This window comes from Camelus dromedarius, chromosome 12 (genome assembly GCF_036321535.1).
Source record: "Camelus dromedarius isolate mCamDro1 chromosome 12, mCamDro1.pat, whole genome shotgun sequence".
Taxonomy (NCBI): domain Eukaryota; kingdom Metazoa; phylum Chordata; class Mammalia; order Artiodactyla; family Camelidae; genus Camelus; species Camelus dromedarius.
The window spans coordinates 5630726-5655579 of record NC_087447.1 but is presented as its reverse complement, the minus strand read 5'-3'; the positions used below and the strand labels follow the sequence as shown (position 1 = coordinate 5655579).

At 40.4% G+C, this 24854-nt stretch overlaps 2 protein-coding genes and 1 long non-coding RNA gene across 8 annotated transcripts in view; 1 reads left to right on the top strand and 2 right to left on the bottom strand.

Annotated features, from left to right (window-relative positions):
- SPTBN2 (spectrin beta, non-erythrocytic 2) overlaps window positions 1-851 on the bottom strand; it is a 37149-nt gene extending 36298 nt beyond the window's left edge. For 2 of the 3 annotated variants that reach the window (XM_010998159.3, XM_031448237.2), the window contains exon 1: window positions 460-851. The gene's annotated coding sequence lies outside the window, so the exon portion shown is untranslated. The remainder of the gene's footprint in view (window positions 1-459) is intronic. The other variant, XM_064492096.1, reaches the window with a different exon arrangement.
- An 8440-nt stretch (window positions 852-9291) lies between these two features.
- On the bottom strand, window positions 9292-11214 carry LOC135322565 (uncharacterized). The gene is made up of 2 exons (XR_010383230.1): window positions 10984-11214; window positions 9292-9873 (listed from the first exon to the last, which is right to left on the bottom strand). It is a non-coding gene; the product is annotated as an uncharacterized LOC135322565 (long non-coding RNA).
- Window positions 11215-11318: 104 nt separating this feature from the next.
- Window positions 11319-24854, top strand: part of TOP6BL (TOP6B like initiator of meiotic double strand breaks) — a 64993-nt gene continuing 51457 nt past the window's right edge. For 2 of the 4 annotated variants that reach the window (XM_064492089.1, XM_064492088.1), the window contains exons 1-3: window positions 11319-11458; window positions 13447-13588; window positions 19945-19998. In XM_064492089.1, coding sequence (XP_064348159.1) covers window positions 11429-11458; window positions 13447-13588; window positions 19945-19998 — 226 coding nt within the window. In that variant the 5' untranslated portion in view covers window positions 11319-11428. The remainder of the gene's footprint in view (window positions 11459-13446; window positions 13589-19944; window positions 19999-24854) is intronic. The other 2 variants (XM_064492090.1, XM_064492091.1) reach the window with 1 other exon arrangement.

Here is a 24854-nt window from a genome sequence, read left to right as displayed (position 1 = left end):
CGCGAGCGGCGGGACTGCGGCGCCGCGGAAGGAGGACAATAGCCTCCCCCTGCCGCAGGCCGCCGGCTCCCGCGGGAGGCCCGGGACCATCTGGAACCGGCGGCCCCGCGGGGCTCGGGGCGGGGCCCGAGTCACCCCCTCTCCGCCCGGCGCCATGGCAACCGCGGCCCCTCTCGGGTCTCCGCACAGCTCCCTGGCCTGGGGTCGCTGACCTTCCCCGGGCGAATGCGGAGTTGGCTCCTCCGCTGGCTCCCGACCCCCCACCTTCCCTGTGAGTGCCCCCAGAGCCCCGCCTTCTGGTCCTCGCCGACCCCGGTCACCCCTGGGCCGTCTGGGTACCCCCCACAGCTTGCGGGGCTATACATCCGCAGTTTGAGTACCCCACCTTTGTCCCTACTCCGCTTTTCGCCCAAAATCTGTATCCCCGGGACACGCAATCCTTCCTTTAATGGCACTCACCGCCTAGAAGGTTTCCCAATATTCAGCCTCTGTTTTCCTTTTCAGATTTTCCTCTTGGGCACCTCCAGTCAGTCCATCTCCTTTTAAGCATTTCTTTCATCCATTCCTTCTCTGTCTGGTCCTCCTTCGGGCAGGTAGGCCAGCTCTTCTTCCCAAAGCATCTCCATGGCACATGTGGAGATTCGTCTCCTCGCAGATCAGATTCTCGGAACAGTCATCACTGCAGCTCCTCTCAGCTCCTTCTCAGCTCCTCTCATTTATCAACCAGAATTCCGGCCTACTCACTGTCTTAAAAGGGAATGGGGGTGGGGACAGACATTTCTAGGCCTGATACAGCTGGGTTTCTCCTTGGCTTAGTAGCATCTGAGTGGTCTAAGGTCTAAGGTCATTAACCAAGGGGAATTATCTGCTTAAGAGAAGAAAGAATTATGCTCAAATAGTAAAGTTATAGAGTGCTAGGTAGGTGCCAAAAGTGCATTATCTCATGTGACCCCACCCCACCCCACCCCCATTCCAGCTCTCAGAGGTAGGTACTGTTCTCTCACACTAGGAAACTAAGCTCAGAGATAAACTAGTAATAATAGATTGGGCTTTATACAGAGCAGTCTGAATTTAACCACTAGGTTATACTGCCCCTGAAGATGTGGATCTGTTTCTACCAGGGAAATGCCTGAAATGGCCAAGTAAGAACAATATGAAGAATGGGTTTTGTGTGAATTCTTTGTTTAAGGTTTTATTTATTTATGGGTAACGGCATTTTAGGATTTTGCTCCTTTCCAAAAAGGTATACATACTGAAACAAATATATATGTAACTGAAGTACTTTCCAGGTACGATTCTGGTAAGGTGAAATCATTTGTGTTAAACCTACTTGAAAACATTTTCAAGGTTAAAAAAAATGCCTCGCGAGCAATCCAAACTAGTTGTATCATCTCACCTACTTGGCCTCAGTTTTCCTAGTCTATAAAATGGGTTGGGAGAAGGGTTGGGGAATTGGTTGCACTAAAAGATGACCTTGAAGTTCTTTTCCATATTCCACTGTAAACTGGAACAGTGATTCTACCACCAAAATGAAACTTGGCCTTCCAGGGTGCACTTCACCATTTGCTGTAATTCAGGCTATGTATTTTTCAACAGTCACTTCTTTGGGCAACAAAATTAAAGAAGTGAAGGCATGAGCTGCAGCTGTTCCCAGAGGTAGTAGTGAGTGTGTTCAGGGGGAAGGGAGCACCAAGGTGTGCTGTTCGTCATCAAGGAGACTTGGTCAGCGATGTTGAAGCTGATGGCATGAGAATTAGACAAACTTCTGCTGCTGAACAGGCTATGGGAAACGGGGGTCTCCACAACAGCTTCTTAGATTGTGACCCAACAGGAAGACAAGGATACTAGGTCTCATGATTAGCATGATATCTTGTGTATAGTGAATTACCCTTTTCAGCATTTCATAATCTTTTTAAAAGACTCATAAGGTAGGCATTCTCATTCTCATCTGATTGATGAGCAAACTGATCTTCAGACATTTAAGTGAATGCCTGAGCACACAAAGTTAGTTCATGATAGAGACACCACGTCTTCTGATTCCTAAGATGTTCTTTCCCCTCTGCTAGAGAGGGAGTATAGCAGAGTCATTAAAAGCATCAATTTTGGAGTCAGATTCCTGGGTTTAAAACCAAGTTTTGCCACCTACTAGCTGTAGGTGGAAGAAGAGAGGTATCATTTGCTGAGATGAGGTTTGAATAGAGAGACTGTTGGTCTTGGAGATACTGAGTAGTCAATTGTATCTGGGTGTGGAGCTCAAAGAGGAGGTCTGGACTGAAGATATACATTTGGAAGACATCAGTTTAGAGACAGATGGTAAGTGAGGGGATAGATGAGCACTGATGCCATTGATTTGATCCAATACAATATAACTTTTCCTCTAAAGCCTCCTCCAACAAACTGTCAATAATCCTATTGCTAAATACAGTGTCAATTTCCAATTGCTTAGCTTACTGTTCCTCTTGGCAGCAGTTGACTCTAATTGTGTCTGCTTCTTGAAGTGTTCTTCTTTCGGTTTAGGGTGGCCACCCTCTCCTGGTTTTCCTTCAACCCCTGTGGTCTCTCCTTTGTTTCTTTTGTAAGTTCCTTTTCTGCTTGTCAAGTAATTCTGTTGTTGCTATTATCAGTGATGATGTTTTATTCTAGGCCCTTTTCTCATTCTACATATTGTTCCTGGGTCATCTGATCCACATCTCTTCAGCTGGAGTGGTCTTTTTAACACAACAATCTAACAGATCACTCCTCTGCTGAAAACCCTTCAGTGGCTCCCCAGTGCCTTTGGAATCATATCTCAAGTTCTTAACAGAATTTACATGCCCTGCTTACCTCTCCAGCTTCATTTCTCACCACTCCTCACTTTGACAGTCTATGTCTTAGACGTAAGGAACCTATTGGAGTTTTTCCCATGCTTGTGGGATTTTGAACCTGATATTCCTTTTGGCTAGAATCTTCCTCTTCCATCCACCTAAAGTTTACTCAGCCTTTTCTCAGTTTCGGCGTCGCTTCCAAGTCTGTGACAGGGGCTTTCTGGCATCACTCCTTACTGGATCATCACTTCCCATTGGTTGTGTCCCTCTTAGAGCGTGCGCTCAGTGAGGGAAGAGAGGACATCCATTTCACAGTGTTATCCCTGGCAGAACAGGCATGTAGATATCTGTGTAATAAATCAATGAATAACAGAAAAGACCTTGGGAAAGAAGGTGATTCCTTGTTGTGAGCAGATGAAACTAGATGTTTTCATACCAAACACTGTGTTTTTCATTTCTTTAACCCTTAGTCTGTCCCCCATCACTTAAGCAGCAGCAAGAGCTTTCCAGATGTACTGCCCCCTGCACAGGGACAATACAGAACATCAGAATGAAAGTCTTGGTGTTTTTTGTTTGTTTGTTTAATGAAACAAATGTTTGTTTAAGGTTTTAAAATATATATATATATATATATACACACACACACACACACACACACACACACATATACAGTCCTTATGTTTGAAGATGACTACTGAAATATTCACAGGTGAAATGACATGTCTAGGATTTGGGGGGAGGGTAGGGGGAGGTAGTTAGGTTTATTTAGTTATTTATTTTAATGGAGGTACTGGAGATTGAACTCGGACCTGGTGCATGCCAGGCATACACTCTACCACTGAGCTACACCCTCCCTCTCAAAGTCTTGGTTTTTGAACTCTTAACTAGACCTTATAAAGTCTATTGTGGAGAAGATGTCCTTGAAAGCTTCTCTTTTTTTTTAAATTGTAAGAGCTAGCTTCTTGAGAGGGTTTTTTTTTTTCAGAAGCTTCCTTTTATTTTATTTTATTTTTTAACATTTTTATTGAGTTATAGTCATTTTACAATGTTGTGTCAAATTCCAATGTAGAGCACAATTTTTCAGTTATACATGAACACATATATATTCATTGTCACTTTTTTTTCACTGTGAGCTACCACAAGATCTTGTATATATTTCCCTGTGCTATACAGTGTAATCTTGTTTATCTATTCTACATATGCCTGTCAGTATAGAAGCTTCCTTTTAAATGTCAAGAAGCAGAACCTGATAGACCGAAAGCTCAGGGTTTATGCCATCAACTGTCAAACTGGGAAGAACATGTGAGTTTCCCCCCTCCACACAGAAAATATAATCCTTGTTGGGCTTGGAGCAGAACTGAAAAGGACTGGGGAAGGAGAGCAGGAGAGTTTAGATGCAACTACGGGGCTTTGTTTTCTGTCTGACCACCAAACAACAGTCAGAAGGGGCCTATGCTCCATTTCATTCCTGGTACTCTGAGGAGACACAGCCTTTCAAAGTACCCTGTGCTAACAAGGGCAACTGTCACAGAGCAGAAGTGGCAATGTCACCTGTGTAGGCAAAGTAGGTCTGAGATAAATTCCATCTCCTCACCATGCCCAGCCTTCTCACCCCTTGAGCCCAAGTCTCCTTGGCTCCTTGACCTTTGGAGGAAATTTGAAAAGTTCCTCAGTGCCCAGCCCCTGAGTCGAGGATAAGAGAGAAAGCTGAGAACTGGGTGCCTGTGGGGACTGCTATGGAGTGAGGGAGTGAGGGAGTGAGAACCCCACAGTGGAGGCTAAGGGATACATGACCCAAGGCGGGGACCAGATGGAGGCTCAGATGTACCAGGAAGAGTGAAAGTGGGAGCCACCGAGTCCCCATGAAGCAATCACTGCTCTTTGTCTACACCAGGACCAGAGGTTCCACTTGCCAGAGAACTCTGCAGCAGATGCAGTGAGGATACAGCCCAATGGTCGAGACCAAGTGGAGGAAGCTGCACTTTATCAATTAGGCAAGAGAGACAGAACATGGTACCTGATCTTGAGGCCCCTTCCCTGATGTCAGAATAAGACATAAACCCCAAACTAGGACATGGTGAGGAGAAGGGGGTTGAGAGGAGAATCCTAAAAGGCTGAGTTTAAAACTTGAAATGACTGAGTTGTCTTGAATTGGCAAGTTTTATTATTTTTCTTCCACTACTAGAAATGGGAGCTGAAGAGCTAGGTTGAGAAATACAGAAAATTACAAATTTCTTCATCTAAGTCTATGACTTGAGATTATAAACAAGTCTGCTGTACAAGTAAAGGTCAGAAATGTGGGCTTGCGAGGGGAGCTCCAGTGTCTTACAAGGACTGACCTGATTTTCTGAGACTACTGTGGACCGGGAGGCTAGTGTAACATCAACTTAGACATGATTTGCAAAGAATGAGTATGTATTTAAAAGCAAAAGTCTGCAGATGAGCCAAGATAAAGTCTTAAGTCAAATGGGGTCTTCTGATGGTGGGTGGCTGGAGGAGGGGCCGGAGGACAGACGAGTCCGACCTGGAGCTGCCTTATGCAGTGTAGAAAAGTCTGGGGTTCTAGGAGTCTGGAGGGATGTGTTCTGAGCTGAACAATGTCTTGAGTGCATGCTGTTGTTGACTAAATTGGAGAAACTGGAACTGATTTGAGGACACAGAAGTATTACATCCATTTATCTTTGTCCAGTTTGGATTCAAAACAGTACTTATTTATGGATCATCCCTCCCAAACTATTTTTAACTTGCAAACTGAAACACCATTAAAAACTGGGCCCTAAAGTCATTTTAATGGTTCCAGCCCACCTAGGAACAGGTGAGGATCAACCATGATTCTTAGTGCTTTTGATTTTACCTGTCAGTAATGAATTAATTTTTTTTTCTAAGAAGCTTGTACCACAAACTTCTGGGAATACAGACTCCCTTGAAAAAAATGTCTGATGATAACCACATACTTGAAATAAATTTTGGCAGCATCTGCTTAATACTAGTAGCTGAAGGGATGTCTTTGGGGTTCCTTGATCAAATTGCACTGGAAAATGTGAGTTGTGCTAGGAAACCTATAGTGCCAGAACCCAAAAAAGAGGAGATTCTGTGTACATCTTTGAAGCCGCAGAACTCTCAGGTCAGTTTTCTGTATCATAGCCTGATTTACTTGTGCTGTCGCACATAGCTAGGAGCTGGTCATTTCAACTATTACTGGCATCTGAAACTTCCTGGCAGTGAAGACACAAGGTTCCAGAGTCTTGTGACCTTGTTGAAATTCTGGGCCGTCACTTTCTCATTGCGTGATCTTGGACAAGTTATTTAACTTCTCTAAACCTCAGTTTCTCCTGAAAATAGGGGTTCATTTTAAAGGACGTTGTGGTGAGAAATTACATAATACACACCTGGTGCCAGCTTAGGGCTCAATAAATGTTAGCTATTGCTACTGTCATTATTTTACTTGTTTTGTAGGCAAATCTTCCCTTAAATAAAACATAACATATGAAAGTCTAGCTTTGCAAAAGATAAAAAGATTAATTGGGAAGACTATTTGCATTACAAAAGGATTCTTCAGTTAATGAAAGAACTGATAACAGGGTTTCTTTCGGTCAGTTTCCCAGTATGTTTAAAATGATCTGATTCACACAAAACTGGGTTTATACAACATTCTAGGAACATAACTGGTCTATAGAGCAAAGGAGATCTGTAATACAGTCATCCAGGCCGGGTCTGAACCCCTGTGGCAAGTTCGCAGTAACAGTCCTGGGTTTCTCCTCTACCCTTTACAAAGGGATTGGATGGATTCTCTGTGGTTTCAAAGGGCAGAGGTAGGACCAATGCGTGAAAGATAAAGTGGGGGAGATTTGAGTTCAATATAATGAAAAACTCTACCAAACTATGGCTGTCCAAATCTGGAATGGGTTTCCTTTGAAGTGGCAAATTCCCCAACAATTCAAGTAAATTTGTCCATTCAAGGAAACTCAACAATTCAAGTAAAAGCTAGATACCAACTTGTCAGGGCAGCTGGAATGACTACTGCATGAAATTAGGGAGGTGTTTCCCAATCTTAAATAAGCAAAATATGCAAACTAGATCAATTCTCTACTGTGGATACCAGGAAGAGGTTGAGGAAGGAGGTAGAGAGAGGCTGGCTACTCAGGAGGAGGGGTGGAGTTAAAGGAAATGAATTGGAAAAAATATTGCTCCTCTGGTTGGGAGGTACCAGATAGAATGACTTCTAAGATTCCTTCTAATTTAAAGATTCTAAAACTCTCAAATTGTTTCACAGATGTTATTTTAACCATATTCCTGGGAGAATTTCCCTATTTTAGTTGTTGAAAACTAGAACATAACACCTAAAGTATGTGGTAAAAGGGGAAAAGAATTCAGACATCCTGACCCTTTTAGACTTTTGCTCCCACAGCCTCTTCTCAACTGGTGAGAATGAAAGTTGGGAAAACAGAACATAGAAGTGGCCTGAAAACTCAAATGGGTGAAAATCAAGTCATCTTTAGAGATTAGTGAAAAATAAGCTCAACGAATGTTCCATATTAGTAGCTTTAAAGACTTCATACACAAACATTCCTGGAAAAATACTTTAGAGTACTGTAATCATACAAAGATTGAACCAAGATTGACCACATGGAGCCAGCGCCCTCTCTCATGAAGCTCTAGAAGACGAATCTTTATCCTAGACAGCCTGCTTGTCTTTCAGATGAAGTTGATCAGCTGGTCTTTGAATCAATAGGTTTACTTGGCCATATGTGACCAGATTACACTGCTGTTTCCATTCCCAAGTCTTCACTGCCACAAAGAATACTTCCTTTCCGGTGGACACTAGCTGGCAGGACAAAGCGAGCCCTGCCTAGAGAGAAAGTTAAAAAGCCAATTACAGAGAGCAGAAGCACTTGGTGATATAGATTTTATTAGTTATCTAGGAAGACAAGAAACTGGACACTAGCAGAAAAAGAATGCTCTCTCGTGGGCTGGCCCCAGAACCTGCTATTGGTTGGATGAGAAATAAGAGTCTCTGTGCAAAGGGTGATTGTTGGCCAGGAAAAACAGGAAGCTACCCAGTATCACAGTCAGTCATTCTAAAGAGAGGAAGAAAACATAGGGAATGGAGGTGAAGAAGAAAATACTCTAGTTATATGAATATTGGTATTGTCTTGAGGGGAGAATCTTTCCTTTGCTGCAGTTCAAGAATTGGCACAAAAGTCAGTACCCCTGTGGCCTCTAGTGCCCCCATAACCTAATATTCCTCTGCGAGAACATCCCTGTCTGACCCCTGATAGGAAAGCAGAGGGAGGTGAGTCGTGAAGCTGCCCCAGATTCTGTGCTCCAGGTGGAGAAGGCCTCGAGAAGGTGAAGGGATGAGCTAATCTGAGCTTCCTGGCCCCATTTCCAGGGATGTGATTAGTGGAGAGGCACCTGGGACTTGCTCCATTTCAGGAAACCCGGTTATGGGAACTGGTGGGGGACAGACTTGGCTCAGGACCCAAGAGAAGCAGTTTAACCCTTTCCTATTGTCTATATGGGAAACAGTTTCTTTTCAGTTTCCCGGGGGAAACAAACTCCACAAATGGACTTAGTTTTGCAACAGCCTAATAAGGGGGACCTTGGGGATATTTTCCACCTAACTTCCTAGGGTCATCTCTTCAGGGCCTTTGAATGTTCTAGGGGAGCCTGAGAACAAGGCAGCTCCTAAGAAGCAGCCAGGAATGCTGTACACAGGGCACATTCAAAAGGGAAAGACAGCTCAACAGTCCCTAAAATGTCACTGTTCACCTGGTAGCATTCCCTAGGATGTTCTGGTGCCACTCAAACTCTTGGGGTTGGGTCAGAATCAATTTGGGGCTCTTCAGGTGGGCCAGACAGGGGATTTCTTCTCAGAATAAACAGGATACCCAAAGTGGGCGTACAACAATAATCCAAATCCTGAGGGAGGTGTAGGAATGCAAGCAGAATCAATATGCCACTCAGTCTAAAGACTGGGGAGAACTGGCCCCTGAAGACCCTGCTAATAAGACCCTGAATGTCGGGGCTGAAAACGTTTAGAGCGGCATCTAAAGGCTCCTTGGTTGACCTGGTTGACTAAGGTGACCTTAACCTTACACAGGTCATTTAATTTCTTTGGGCCTCAAATTTCTCCATTTGTTGAAGATCAGTGATAACCTCTAAAGTCCCTTCTGGCTCAAACACGCTATTGCTCTGAGCATGGGGTCTGAGTAAAAACCCTTTTAATAATGTGGAGTCAGTCCAATAGTATTTTAGTTACTGGACCCCAAACAGGATGGGGGCACACACTGATGGGTGAAAGAAGGGTGGGAGCTGTGGTTCATTCAAGCCTTAGTTTGTAGGGCGATAAGGGTATTGGAGTTCACTGTCTTAGGGGGTTGGCTTCTCATGGTAAGGTTAATGTTCCCACACTCCAGAACTCTGAGACACACCGGTAGGTCATATCCACTTGGGAGATGCACTGGGCAGCTGTGAGGAAGCAGAGAATGGTTAAGAGATTTTTATTCCAGGTTCTGGCTCTGCCATTTTACAGACTCAGGGTCATACAACCTCTTCTTGGAACTTCATTTTCATCATTTAAAAAACAATGATAACACTTCCCTTATGAGGTTGGAAGGATGACTTAAGATACATACAGAGAGGTGAAGACCACTTAACACAGACTAGGTGTCCCTCAAACGTCAAGCCTGCATCAAACTTTGCTGACTACAATGGTTCATGCGATGGAAGTCCTGATGGCAGGCCCTCAGGTGACAGGCTCCCTTCCTCATTCCTGCCTACATCTGATAGGGAGGGCGGCGGTGTTCCTGGCCACCTCTGTTAGGCCTCCCCTGCCTCTAGAATGGTGTTGGGTGTTCCACTGTGTATTCATTCCTGAGGCTCACTGTGTCCAAGGACAAGGGCTGGAAGCCGGCAAAACCAACTCATCTGAAGTACTTCTACGTTGGCAGCTGTTTCTTCTCTGGTCCTTCCCAATGCCATCCTCAAGGTGGGGCATTTTCTGCTGAGTCAACACTCTCCATGGGAAATACTTCAAAGAGATGTCTTCAGCACCTTGGTTTCTCACCTATCAAATTGTAACGATAACAATTATCTCACAAGATACTCGTGAGAGTGAAAAAAATTTACATAAAGAACCAGTGGTATCCATCAACAGGTAGGCAGTTATCAATGTTAGCTCCCTTCTCCTTGGCAACTCCCCTTCCTAAGGGGAACACCAGATAGAGAAGAGAGTGAAAGGGAGAGGAAGGTTCCAATGATTCCTCATGTGTCAGCTCTCTTATCAAGTCTGAGATGGTATTATGAGGAATTTTCCAGAAGTAAAACCCAGCTTTCTCCAAAAGGTCTACCTGTTTGCAACAGAGATGGGGAGGGTGGTCAACAGTGCAGAGCAAAGATCCAGAAAACTATGATTCAGGTCTCAGTAGACACGTTCTCCGGAGTAGCACCGAGGTTGTGTACTGGACAGGCACCCTGCCAGCTCCCTGCCTGTCCTGTTTAGTCCTGGCTTCTTGGAGCTGGGGTGGAAGAATTTTCCCTGAAGGAAAGCAGCCAACACCCTGCCCCACCCTTCTCCTTGGGCAACTCTTTGCCAGGCAGGACTCTCTCTCTCACCAGTTTTCTTTTGGATGCCTGAGGAACCAGCTGTCAAACCATCAGTTTGGGTTCAAGCCTTTTTCACTCTCCTTGAACAGTCCAGAGTTTAGCAGCTGGAGTCTCGTACTTTCCTATCAGTTGGGAACACTCTTGGAAAACCCCAGAGCTTCTCCTGTTAGCTAGAGACTAAGAACGCCAGCTCCTGCCCTTGGCATATTTAATGCAGAGTCAAACGTGGGGAAAGGGGCCTATCCCTGGGGAGGGGGCTTGCTCCCTTCCAGATCCTGCCTGGGGCTGGCTAGGCACCCTGGGATTAAGCTGGGGACCTGCTTGGGACAGGTTGCCAGATAAAATACAAGACGCCCAGTCTTGAATTTCAGATCAATGAATAATCTTTTTAGTATACACATGTCCCAAATAATACATGTATGATTTTGATTTTTTAAAATCTGAAATTCAGGCTTAACTGTTTTTTAATTTGCGAAGTCTAGGAACCAGAGGTTGGCCTGGGGCACCTGGGGCAGCCCCCACAGGAGGTGAGACTGCTTTGGGGGTCAAAAACCGGCTTGGGATCCCGCACCTGGCACCAGCAGCCCCTCTCTGGGCGGAGGCAGAGAGCTGAGGGCTGCACCTCCGCGGTACCGTGGGAAAGTTCTTTCGGGAGGAAGGAGGAGTCGTAGCCTGGCCTCATTCCTGATCGCCTCCAGTCTCGGTCGCCGCCTGCGGGGTCTCCCTAACCCCGCGGCCCGCCCCGCCATCCGCCCACGGGCCGCCGAAGCTGCGGAACCCTCCGGACCATTCCGAGCAGGTCTCGGATAGTGTGGCCGCTTGGGGCGGCTTTGGGGCGGCTTTGGGGCGGGGCGGCGCCGAGTGCGCAGGCGCAGCGGGCCGGTGGGCGGGGCGGGCGCGCGCACGGGCGGGAAAGGGCAGTGTCGCGCGGCCGGGCGTGGGCGCGGGCGGTGGTCGAAGGTCGAATCCTTGGTTGGCGAACCGCTAGTGGCCGTCGCTGCTGCTCCCCGCGAGGAATGGAAGGGACGGCCGCGGCCATCTGCGAGGTGATGCCAGGAATGGACAGAAAGCAGAGAAAGACACTTTGAGGAGACTGGCCTTGTGAGGAGGTCGCGAAGTTTGGGCAGAGGGGATTGGCGTTGCCTGAAGGGGAGAATGAAGGTTCAGGAATGATAGGATTCGGTGAAGGGTAGCCTATCCCACGCAGGGGTGTGAGGAGCAGATGAGACGTGGGGCGTGGGAGCGCTCAGGCGGTAAAACCCTTGGGCTGCTGGGTGCGGAGTATTTCCTCAGCTGAGGGCGCGGCGGTCGGCTGAGCGGCCGGGTCGCCCACGCGGAGAAGCTGGCACCGCCCCACGTGACCGCCGGGTAAACCCAGGCTCGGGAAGTTGAGTGTTTGCCAAACCTTAGTGGGCGCCCAGGTTCAAGCCTGGACGCCAGTCCAGGAGGACCCGCCCGGTGCTGGATGGGCGCACAGAAAGAAGGGAATGGGCGACCGTGGTGGGGTGGAGGCGTCGGAGCCAACCGGTGCACAATGGGAACGAGGGAAAGCTGTTTCGGGCCCTTGGGTCAACCGAGGTGTGGAGTGGGTTCCTGGCCCAGCTCCTACAGCATCTAGGTGATGAAAGGCTGCGGTTCGGGGTCCTCACAAATCCAGCTAACACAGACCGCAGTCTGGAGGTCTCTTCGGCTCCGGAGGGTGGGACTAAACACCTGGCACCAACTCGCCACCTTTGTTCATTATAGTGTTTTCACAGTCGTTACCTAATTGAATTCTTAGGTACTGACCTCGTAAGGGATACTAGACAGGTAAAATAGAATCATAGGCTAGCCATAACGGATTGATCTGAAGGCACCTCGAGTTCTCCCAGTTTTCCTGCCTTCTTTGTTATCAAGGAAAGTTGGAGAATTAGATTTTACAGATGACAGAAGCTAGGATAGAACCCAGAGCTTCTGACTCACAAGCCAGTGTTCTTTTCCCAACTGCTCTCTCATTATGGAGAAAGAAACTGCGGGAAAAATCTTAACAGGGAGCACAGTAAGTCGGAGGATGTGTGAAGGAAAGTGTTAGACTGTAGAAATGCGTGGAAACCGTCCTTATAAACTGGTACAAATTAAGATCTTAGTTCCCAAATTCTTATACTAGGATCTCCCTGCCTTTTTAAAAAAGGAGTAGTAAAAATTCCGCTATGGGACCTTAGTGTCGAAATGAGTCTACTTTCATAAATAGTAATCAGAATTAAATACAATATGTTTTACCTTAAATTTGTCTCATTAAGAGTAAATGTTTTTTGAGGACATCGTGGAGACCTGTCCAACTTAAAGTACTATGTGCAGTCTTTACTACAGATGAGTTTATTAGAAATCATAGTTAATATTTGTTAAGTATTTACTATGTGCTAGGCAATGTGTTAAGCATTTTGCACATATTATTTGGCTTACATTCAGCAGTAGCCACATGTAGTAGATTTGTTCACATCTTTATAGATGAGGAAGCTGAGGTATGGAGAAGTTAAGTAACTTGCCTAAAGTTATATGCTAGAATATGGCTCATCAGGGATTCAAACCCAGGCATCTGCCTCTGGAGCCAGTGCTCTTAACTAGTATTCTGACCCACAGAAGTGTTGATTTAGTGAAAGGTAAAGATGATTCATAAGCAGATGTCATTCTTATTCATAATCTTAATGTTGGCTTTTATTTGGGGAGAGAAAGAAACAGGAACAACACACTCCCACTTAGTTTTTCCAAATTATTATTTCCAGATGAACTTATCATTTGAATAAAGCAATTTTTTTGTCTCCATTTCCTGTCTTGTTGGACATTGTATTGAATTTCACTGTCTCTTTTAATTTTACTCCCCTAGCAATTTCTGTTTAGACACAATGCTTTGTTCTGAACAAATGTAAATCTGACATTTTGCAAGCAAGGATATTTTTTGGAAATGAGAATTATTAATTTAACTGTATCATACAAGTTTGTTATTACCATGATTTCTAAAGAAGGTTTTGTTTTCTTTGAATTATGCCCTTTTCAGATACTGAAATATTTAATAATTCGCTGGAAGTGTGAAACAGCAGAAGTATCAAAGGGAGCATTGCTAGAAGGACAGCTAGTGATTTCCATAGAAGCATTAAATTCTAAGCACCAGGCAAATACTCTTCATTGTGTAACAACTAGTAAGTGGAGGAAGAAAAAAATAACTGATTTCTGTCTTTGTTTTGTCATGATTTATGTTATAATTTATTTAAAATTTTCAGTTAGTTGTAACCTTTTATCATGTTATCACTCCAGAGTTGTTCCATAGTTAAACTGAAATGATTATGAAATAAGTATCTGGTGATGGACTTACAGATCTGTCATACAGGAAAGGTGAGAATGAGTCTTATCAAAGGAGTATTTATTTTATTGGTTTAAGTTCATGTTGCTCAGAAACAATCTCACTCTTGCTCTTGGTTTTAACCTCCTTTTTCACAGCCAAATTATATTACGTTGAATTTTATCTCTCCTTTCCTTCATGTCCAGCCTTTGGTAATTGGAAAAGAGCCAAAAAATAAAGGAAAAGAAATAAAATGATGTATGGTGCATACTTTGATAGTCCTAACTTGCAGTTAATTTGAAAATACATTATCTCTTCCATTTGGCTCTTATTCTTTCATCATTTTTGTCTGTATTCTTGAGGGAACGCTGATGCATTGAGAGGCTCTGACAACTAATTTTCTTGAACTTGTGAAGTGATAACATTTTTGTCTGTCTGGTTTTCTGGGGGTATGTGTTTGTGTATGTGTAGGTTTATTGACAAATACTTTGGAATGAAGTTGTCCTATCAGCCTTAAAAGAGTCACCTTGAGTCCCAGTTGAGACTGAATAATACTTTAGGTTCTATAGACGTTTTCTCACCTGAACTGGAATGACCTGTCTTTTCTTTGTGTACTTAGCAGTAAACATCCTCAAGAGAGGTATGATAGTTTGGTTTGCTGTTACTCTGCATAAACTCCTCTCTGACTGGACAGAGTTCCCACTATTCATGAGAAAGTTGGTTAGCCATATGGCTAGGGTGATGTTGGTCTGCATATGGTTGTAATAGTTTGTGCATTGATTCTGATCCAATAAACTGTAGCCAAGATGGCAGGGTTGATTTCAGTCAAAGCAAAGGACTTGAGTCACAGTAGCTTTTGGTAAGAAACCGAGTTCCATAGGCATTTTGAGCCTAATAGACCTCTTTAGTTCTATCTAGTATAAGGGGCATTTTTCTTCTTTTTATTGTCTCTGATCTTTATGTAATTATTTTTATTATTTTTTTGGCAGGAGGAAGGGTGGTATGTGCTTGTCATAAAACATTATAACATTACAGAAATAAATATTATGGAAAGTGAGACTCTTCAGTAGTCTCACCCATTGAGATGATTATTAACATTCAATATATATTCTTTGAGATTTTTCTATGTATGTGTATATCTCTCACCGGGTGGATAAAAAACCAGGTTGCTAATATTCTGGGATTAAGGGGTAAGGGAGGGGGTTGTGTATCTCAGCATTCATTGTTTATGTTCACTAAGTCCATTTGTTTTTGTTTTTTAAGATAGTGTATTCCTTTTATTTTCATTTGTTTAAACTGAAGTATAGTCTATTTCCAATGTAGTGTTAGTTTCTGGTTACAGCATAGTGATTCAGTTATACAAATGTATATTCATTTTCCTATTCTTTTTCATTGTAGGCTATTACAAGATATTGAATATAATTCCCTGTGCTATACAGTAGGACCTTGCTGCTTATCTGTTTTATTTACAGTAGTTAGTATCTGCAAATCCTGGACTCCCATTTTACCCCTCCCCACCCCCTTTACCCACTTGTAACCATAAGTTTGTTTTCTATGTCTGTAAGTCTGTTTCTGTTTTATAAATAAGTTCATTTGTGTCATTTTTTTTAGATTCCACATATAAGTGATATATAATATTCGTCTTTCTCTTTCTGACTCACTTCACTTAGTATGATACTCTCTAGGTCCCTCCATGTTGCTGCAAATAGAATTATTTTATTTTTTTATGGCTGACTAGTATTCCATTGTGTGTTTGTGGGTGTTTGTGTGTGTGTATACACCACAATTTCTTTATCCAGTTATCTGTGATGGACATTTAGGTTGATTCCATGTCTTGGCTATTGTAAATAGCACTGCTGTGAACATTGGGGTATGTATGTTTTTGAAATGGAGTTTCCTCCAGATAAATGCCCAGGAGTGGGATTGCTGGATCATATGGTAAGTCTGTTTTTAGTTTTTTAAGGGCTCTCCATCCTGTTTTCCATAATGGCTGCACCAAACTACATTCCCACCAACAGTGTAGGAGGGTTCCCTTTTCTCTACACCCTCTCCAGCATTTATCATTTGTGGGCTTTTTATGATGGCCATTCTGACTGGTGCGAGGTCATACCTCATTGTAGTTTTGATTTGCATTTATCTGATAATTAGTGATACTGAGCATCTTTTCGTGTGCCTATTGGCCGTTTGCATATTTTCATTGGAGAATTGTTTGTTTAGGTCTTCTGCCCATTTTTTGATTGCGTTGGGTTTTTTTTTTATTGTTGTTGTTATTATGCTGTATGAACTGTTTATATATTCTGGAAATTAATCCCTTGTCAGTTGCATCATTTGCAAATATTTTCTCTCATTCCATAGGTTGTCTTTCCATTTTGTTTATAGTTTCCTTTGCTGTGCAAAAGCTTACAAATTTTATTAGATCCCTTTTGTTTGTTTTTGCTTTTATTTCTGTTGCCTTGGTAAACTGCCCTAGTAGAATATTGGTACAATTTATATCAGAGAATGTTTTGCCTATGTTCTCTTCTAGGAAGTTTATGATGTCTTATGTTTAAGTCTTTAAGCCATTTTGAGTTTATTTCTATGTATGGTGTGAGGGAGTGTTCTAACTTCATTGATTTACATGCAGCTGTCTAGCTTTCCCAACACAACTTGTTGAAGACACTGTCTTTTCTCCATTGTATATTCTTGCCTCCTTTGTTGAAGATTGACCATAGGTGTGTGGGGTTATTTCTGGGTTCTGTGTTCTGTTCCATTGATCCATATGTCTGTTTTTGTGCCAATACCATGCTGTTTTGATTACTGTAGCTTTGCAGTATTGTCTGAAGTCTGGGAGGGTTATACCCCCAGCCTCATTCTTTTCTTCAGTATTGCTTTGGCAATTCTGGGTCTTTTGTGATTCAGTATAGATTTTAGGATTATTTGTTCTAGTTCTTTGAAAAATGTCCTGGGTAATTTGACAGGGATCACATTAAATCTGTATATTGCTTTGGGTGGTATGGCTAGTTTAACAATGTAAATTCTTCTAATCCAGGAGCATGGGATATCTTTCCACTTTTTAAAAAGTATCTTTAATTTCCTTAATCATTTTTGTATAGTTCTCCACATATAAGTCTTTCACCTCCTTGGTCAGGTTTATTCCTACTGACATGATAGAAAACCCTAAAGCCTCCACACAAAAAGTACTAGAGCTAATAAATGAATTCATCAAGGTGCAGGATACAGAAATCTGTTGCATTTCTTTACACTAACAATGAAATACCAGAAAAGGAAAGCAAAAAAAAAAAATCCATTTTAAAATCATATTGAAAAAATACTCAGTCCATTTGTTTTTAGTACAACTTTGGTTCCCAGCCCAAAGACCCATGTTTGTCTTTTCAAAGAATAGTCTCTCCCCAACCCCTCACTGAAGTTAGTGAGGGCCAGTCCCTAGAATGCTGAGTGGAGGAGGGAATCTAAAGATCTGACTACTTCTTAAATTCATTTTTTTCAACCGACTCTCCTTATTTTGGCTCCCATCCCTACTTCCAGAGGTTCTTGATACTGCCATTTTTGTGTCTTTGGGGATTTTTGTTGTATAATTTGTGTTGTTTCTTAGCCTTCCCCATTTTTGGCTTGTAATTCAGTTTTTCAGGTCTTGAGACCTAAGTCTTATCTCACTAGTCTTTCTGCTTTTTTTTGTTTATATAATTATATTATAATCATCTTTGTGCCTTATTCTCTATCTTTGTGAGTTTATTCCTTTAAAAATATCATTTTTTCTATTGTTTTATTGAGATTTCAGGACGGAGTAAAAATAGATGTGTATGTTCAATCTGCTGTCTTTACTGGAAGTGTGGAATGGTGTCATTGGTCTGAAATATCTGGTAATGAAGAACCATGTATTAGTCATCTAGGGCTGCTGTAACAAAGTACCACAAACTGGGTAGCTTAAAAGAAAGTAAATTTATTCTCTCACAGTTATGAAGGCCAGAAGTCCAAAAGAATGGTCTCAGTAGGGTTGGTTCCTTCTGGAGGTTGTGAGGGAGAAATCTATTCCATGCCTCTCTCCTAGCTTCTGGTAGTTGCCAGCAAGCCCTTGGTGTTTCTTGGCTTGTAGATGTATTGCTCCAATCTCTGCCTCTGTCTTCATGTAATGTTACCCCTTGTGTTTATCTCTGTCATCACATGGCCCTCTTATAAGGACACCAATTGGATTTAGGGCCACCCTAATCCGGTATGTCCTCATCTTAACCAGATAAAATCTGGGAAGACGGTATTTCCAAATAAGGTCATATTCACAAGTAATGGGGCTTAGTTCGTCAAAATCTCTTTTAGAGGCACAAAATGCAACTCACAACAAACCAGAAAATTTTACTACTAGAATGAGCCATCTATGAGAAGCTGAGAGGTGACTGTATAGTTTTTCCATCAGTAATTGTTGAAGGCTTTAACAAATATTATTGCAGTGTTTCCCCAGAAGTATGCTACAGGATGTTTGTATAAATTATAAGAAAGGAGTTCTGCAGTCATCTAAACTTGGGGTATGCTAGTTAAAATCAAATGAGTTTTGTTACTTTAGATCTTCTCAGAACCTTTAATATGCCAGCATAGACTGTGAATCTTTAAAAATGAACTATAGTATAAATGGGCCATAGTATATAGCATTTCCAAACACATTTGACCTCATAGCTTTTTTAAAAAAAATTATCTTCTGTTCTGTAAAGAGAATGTGGTGGAATTCTTTTGCTTTAAAAATATGTGTTCTGTGATCTTTGCATCTGAAGGATAGCACTTTATTACTTCAGTCAGATTAGAGTTATTGGTGAAAATTTGGGGCTGCATAGGTGTGGAGCAGGCAGGATGATTGTCCTCCCTGTGCATGTTCACCCAAAGTGACTGATTTTCAACAACGGTTGATATACTTGTTAAAACTAAGAAAGGATGTTAGAGGAAACAGTGTGATATATGCAGCTGAGAAACATCATGGACACACTGTGAGATGTACTCGTTGTGGTTTCTTTCTTGTTAATGTTCTAGCTCCTTACTAATCACTAGATTAGGCCTGCCACCCACCTCCTATCCCTGTCCCAGTGACCCCGTTCCTTTAAGTCAGAACCAGCGTATGCCTGTGAGGAACACTAAGTAAAAAAAAAAAAATTGTTTTTTATTAAATGTTCTATGCTAATTCAACTCAAGCCTTTTGAAGTATATATCATTTATCCAGAATTACTAAAAATCTGGAGATCTAGTTCATTGCTAGCCAATAGAACTTTTTGTGATGACGGAAATGTTCTTTATGCTATTCAGTACAGTAGCCATTAGCCACACTTGGCCTGTTGAGCACTTGAAATGTGGCTAGTGTGACTGAGGAACTGAATTTTTCATTTAATTTAGTTTAGCTAAATTTAAATTTAAATACCCTCATGTAGCTAGTAGCTACTGTATTGGACAGTGCATATTTGAAGAATCGTATTGCCTTTCACTTTATTTCAGTGATTCTCAACCTTTTTTCCCTGCATGAAGAAAACATATTTCTTGAGGGACAGACACATTTCCATTGGTTTCTATGGAAGTGATTCTTAGATTCTTAACTATGGGGTCACATCGCTCTGGGAGAAGGCATATTCTGTTTGGGAAAAAAGCCTCCAGGTGGTTCTGATCTTTTTCCCCCTCTTAGGTGCTTGTTTCCCTCCTTCTCCTCCTCCTCTGAAGAATTATTGCTCTAGGTTTCTAATGTTCAGATTTAGAACTCCAGGTACAGAGAATTCTTACCTGGTAGTTTAGTAAAGCATTTTCTATAAAGAGTAAAGTCTATGGAGTTAAAAAGTAGTAGAGTTAAAGTTTGGTTAAAAGAAAGGCCAACATTTTAAATTGAATCTTATACTAGAATATGGGTTATTGGCATGGTATACTCTGGTTACTAGCAGCAGTTTGCAGTCTTCCTATGATCCTTTTCTATCAGCAATAGTAATATCCAAAAGGGAAGCCCTGGTGTTTGTTATAGATAAAAAGACTTGCTATTTGGTTCTCATTTCCAAAAAGTTACTCTGCCCCCAGACAGTTGTTGTAGTCTCTTAATACTTCTTTGGTGTCTCCATTTTTACTGAATTAATTCATAGTGGCCATCTTTTTAATGTTCTGTATCTATAAACAGTGCTTTCAGGCTCCCATGTGATTCTTTAGATAAAATCCATTTAATTGTTTTATTTGTGATACTTCTTTGTATTCTATTTCTTACAGTTGCTTCTGCAGGAAGCATTTATGGTGGCTTGGTCCTGAAGAAGTTCCTAAAAGGTAAACAATTACCCAACTTCCACAAGACTAAATCTCTTCCTGTTAGTAAGTTTCGTATATTTCTGAAACAGACTTAATATATACTGAAAGATAAGGTTGCCAGATTTAGCAAATAAAAATATAGGACACTTACTGAAATTTGAATTTCAGATAAACAGTGAATTTTTTTTTAGTATACGTATGTTCCATGCAATATTTTATCCTGTGATTTATCTGAAAGTCCTACTGAAAGATGATCTATAAAATTGCATAGATAAAGGAAAATTGTATAGACCTAAGATCAGATACCTAGGTCAATGTAGCTTCTCTGAATTCTCTCTATACAATTTCAGGCAAAATTTTCCCAGGTGTAAAATAAAAGTTTAAGTAAAGTATTTGTTCGCATCTACCTCAAAGAAATAATGGATGGAGAATGCTTTTACTGTAAATGATTTTGGCTAGTATTAATACTGTTTTCCACATTCCAAAGTTGGTATGGTTTAGGAGTTTTCAGTGACCTTGGTTTTAGAAGTTATTCCCTTTGACTTGAGAATAATCTAAAGGACAAACATTATTTTAAGGAGACCAAAATGATCTGAGAGCCATTGTGCTTTCATTTTTATCTTTTGTGGTGGAGTGGTTTGTAAATATTATCCAATGGGCATGTCTTTTTGTAATGAGTAGTTAACTTACAAATTTTACAAAATAATTTTTTAAAAGAAACTTTCCCCTACTAAATCGGGAATATAAATAGATTGTGGTGTTTTTTTTTTTTTTCAAATTTACATCTGTTATTGCTTTAAGAAAATATGCTGTGCATTAAATATAGAAACAACCAAAAAAAAATTAGAAGGTTATGCTATAAAATAAATGCTTGTGAAAGTTATTACCATTGGACTTTTTTAAATGGCAGGATTTCTTAATTCTTTTTAAAATACAATGAATTTAAATTTTAATTCATACATAAGTTTCTAGCAACTCAATTACTGCATAAACCAAAGTTTCCTTATATCAAAGAAAAAGAAGAAAGTATTTTTTGCAATTTACAAGATGATTGACTCTAAAGACATAAACATATAGGAAACAGTGCTACTTTTTGAAATTTCTTTTTTGAAGTAATTTTTAGTTTAAGCATGGGGATTTAAAAGTGCTTGCTTGTTAATTTAAGGGTGATCAGGTGTATTCCCTTTTGCCTTTGAAATTGTCTTGGCCTGCTGAATCTACCTTCCAGGTGTCTGTACCCTGGATTCTTAATAGACCTCAGCTTTTTACTCTGTGATCCTAATTTGTTTAGATTGTGTTTGGTGTGCACACATTTAAAAGCAGTAATTGTGGAGGAAAAGTAATAACACAAGAAATAAATTGAGATTTTTGTTCTTAGCTCTGTAACATATTCAGTGGGGACTTGGGTAGAATGTTCTCCCTGTAGTAGTAATCAAAATGATGATTTATTGAGCATTTACTATGCACTGAGCTTTGTGCTTGATACAGAGGGGTTACAGTGGTTAACATGATAAATTTGGTTTCTCCCCTTAGTCTCATATTTAAGATATTTTAATCATTTAATTCTGCCCCCCCCCCCCAAAGTCTATGCCTGGAAGAAAGGGAGAATCAGCTTACTGTCCTGGAGAGTCTGCTCCAATTCTAAGACTTTTAGGAAATTTGAATTCAACTTTAAGAATCATGAGTTGACTACCTCGAAAGTTCGTTGACTTATATACTATTAATTGTGCCTTTATTACTATTGTTATTTATTTAGCATTCCTGTAACATTGTTAGCAAACTGCTTTAAATTGGTCCATTCACAAATCTTTACAATATTTAATTAGCTTCATCAGGAAGTCTCTGGCTGATTAATTAACCATCAGATTTCCAGGTGCTAAAGAATTGCCTATCTGTAAAAAATTAATAGTATGCCTCTGAATTCAATTTATTAACCGTGTCTTCTTCACTGCTCAGTTGACTTCTCTCAGTGCCAAAAATAAGGTCTGCTCTCTCTTTAGGGGAACTATACTGTTGTAGAACCATTCACCTTCAGTTTTCCTTACTCTTCAATCTGTTCTATCAGTTTTATCAAGGTACTTTTTCTCTGACTGGAATACTTCAGATCAGTTACTGTACAAACAGGTTCATATTTCTGGGTATTTCATTTATGCTGGATTAGTAATGATCAAGCTACCTCCGTTTTCTTACCGCTCTAATGGTTTATGTTCTCTCTTTTATTTTCTTTCTTCTCTGGTCCCTAAGTATTTGTACTTTTGTCCAGTAAACTTTAATTGAACATCTACCTTGCCACAAGGAAGTTTTAGGGAGAGGTAGCTCTGGTAATAAAATACAGTGTGATAAGTACTATAGTGCTTCTTTGGTAACAGAGAATATTCCCTAAAGTTCAGTCACCAATATGCCTTTCTTCCCTTTATTATTCTGCATCATTATTCTATATTTACTTCATATAGCTTCTACTTTTAAAGCTTTAATTATCATTTCTATGTTGATGAGATTTATTTTTTTCCCTCTCTATCACTAATGTGTTTCTGGCTTTGATTGTCAATTAGACTTTTCCATTAGAGGGTTCCTCTGAAATATCACATGCAACATGTCTAAAATAGGGTTCTTTGTCTTGAAGATAACTTGCTGTGTAGTTTCCATTCGTTTCAGTGACATGTACATTCTCATAATTCTCCAAGCTTAACATTTCTGGCTTTTTTTTTGGTGGGGGTCGGGGGGCACATCTTTTTTTCTCTTCATTATCGAATTGAAATTTTTGCTTAATTCTGCTTTTATAGTGTAGAATTATTATTTGTTAAATTATATATTAATTTAAACATAGCTTTATGTCCTTCCTTAATGACTCCCAATTGCTTATTAGAATAAAATACCTCAGACCAGATTTGAGGTCCTTTGTCAATTAGAATAATTTCCATTATTCTCATTAAGATAGGTATTCTTATGTGTTTAAAAATTCTCATTCCTTCATATTAACATATGTACTACTATCCTGCATCATACAGTTATCCATTTATGTAGAAATCCATTTATGTATCCATTTATATATATAAGGTATCCATTTATGTAGAACTAATTCTATAATTAGTATCTATTTGGTTAAATGTGATAGTTTTACTTTGTCCTTCTTGCCCAGACCTTGAAGCTACTTCCTAACATGTCCTTACTCTAGGGAAGAAAAGAAGGAAAAGAAAAGGTAGAAGAGAGTGATGAAATGGAGGAATATGAAAAAAGGAATATTTACAGGTCTTTATTTCACTGTGTCTTTACCTCTTCTATTCATATTATTTTTACTTATTTTTATCTTATTTTAAATATCTCCTCATTCCCATGTTTATTGACATAATTTAACTCTTTGGTCAATACAGTCAATCATTTAAAAAATATTCAGACATATGGATTAATGGAACAGGATAGAGAGCCCAGAAGTAACCCCATACACCTATGGTCAGTTGATCTTCAATAAAGGAGGCAAGAATATACAATGGAGAAAAGACAGTGCCTTCAACAAGTGGTGTTGGGAAAGCTAGACAGCTGCATGTAATCAATGAAGTTAGAACACTCCCTCACACCATACATAGAAATAAACTCAAAATGGCTTAAAGACTTAAACATAAGACAAGACCACAAACCACCTAGAGAGAACATAGGTAAAACGTTCCCTGATATAAATTGTACCAATATTCTCCTGGGCAGTCTACCAAGGCAATATAAATAAAGGCAAAAATAAACAAATGGGACCTAATTAAATTTGTAAGCTTTTGCACAGCAAAGGAAACTATAAACAAAATGGAAAGACAACCTATGGAATGAGAGAAAATATTTGCAAATGATGCAACTGACAAGGGATTAATTTCCAGAATATATAAACAGCTCATATAGCTCAATAACAACAACAGAAAAAAAACCCAACGCAATCAAAAAATGGGCAGAAGACCTAAACAAACAATTCAGTGAAGACCTGCAAATGGCCAATAGGCATGTGAGATGATCAGTATTGCTGATTATCAGATAAATGCAAATCAAAACTACAATGAGGTATGACCTCTCACCAGTCAGAATGGCCATCATTAAAAAGTCCACAAGCAATAAATGTGGGAGAGGGTGTTGAGAAAGGGGAACCCTCCTGCACTGTTGGTGGAAATGTAGTTTGGTGCAGCCATTATGGAAAACAGGATGGAGAGCCCTTAAAAAACTAAAAACAGACTTACCATATGATCCAGCAATCCCACTCCTGGGCGTATATCTGGAGGAAACTCTGTTTTGATTTTTCTATTTCTGACTTTTCTTTTTCAGTCTGTCAATATGGTGAATTACATTGATTTTCAAATGTTAAACGAACTTTGCATTTCTGGGATAAATCCCAGTTGGTCGTGATGTATTATCCTTTTATACATTGTTGGCTTTGATTTGCTGACATTTTAAAAAGAATTCTTCCATCTCTGTTTATAAGAGATATTTGCAGTTTTCTTTTCTTATAATGATTTTGTCTTATTTTGGTATCAGAGTAATGCTGACTTCATAGATTGAGTTGGGAAATATTTTCTGTTCTTCAGTTATCTAGAAGAGTTTGTATGGAAGACCTTAGCTCTTCCTTAAATATTTGGTCCAGTTCATTAAATGAAGTCATCTTCATTTTCTTCTGTGGGAAATCTTTTAACTACAAATTCAATTTGTTTAGTAAGTATAGGGATATTCAGGTTATCTATTTTTTTTCTTGAGTAAGTGTAGCTAGTTTGTATCTTTCAAGGAATTTGTCCATTTCATCTAAGTTGTTTAAATTATTGGCATAAAATTCTTCATATACCCTTATTATCCTTCCAGTACTCGTAGAATCTCTAGCAGTATCACTTCTCTCACTCTTGCTATTA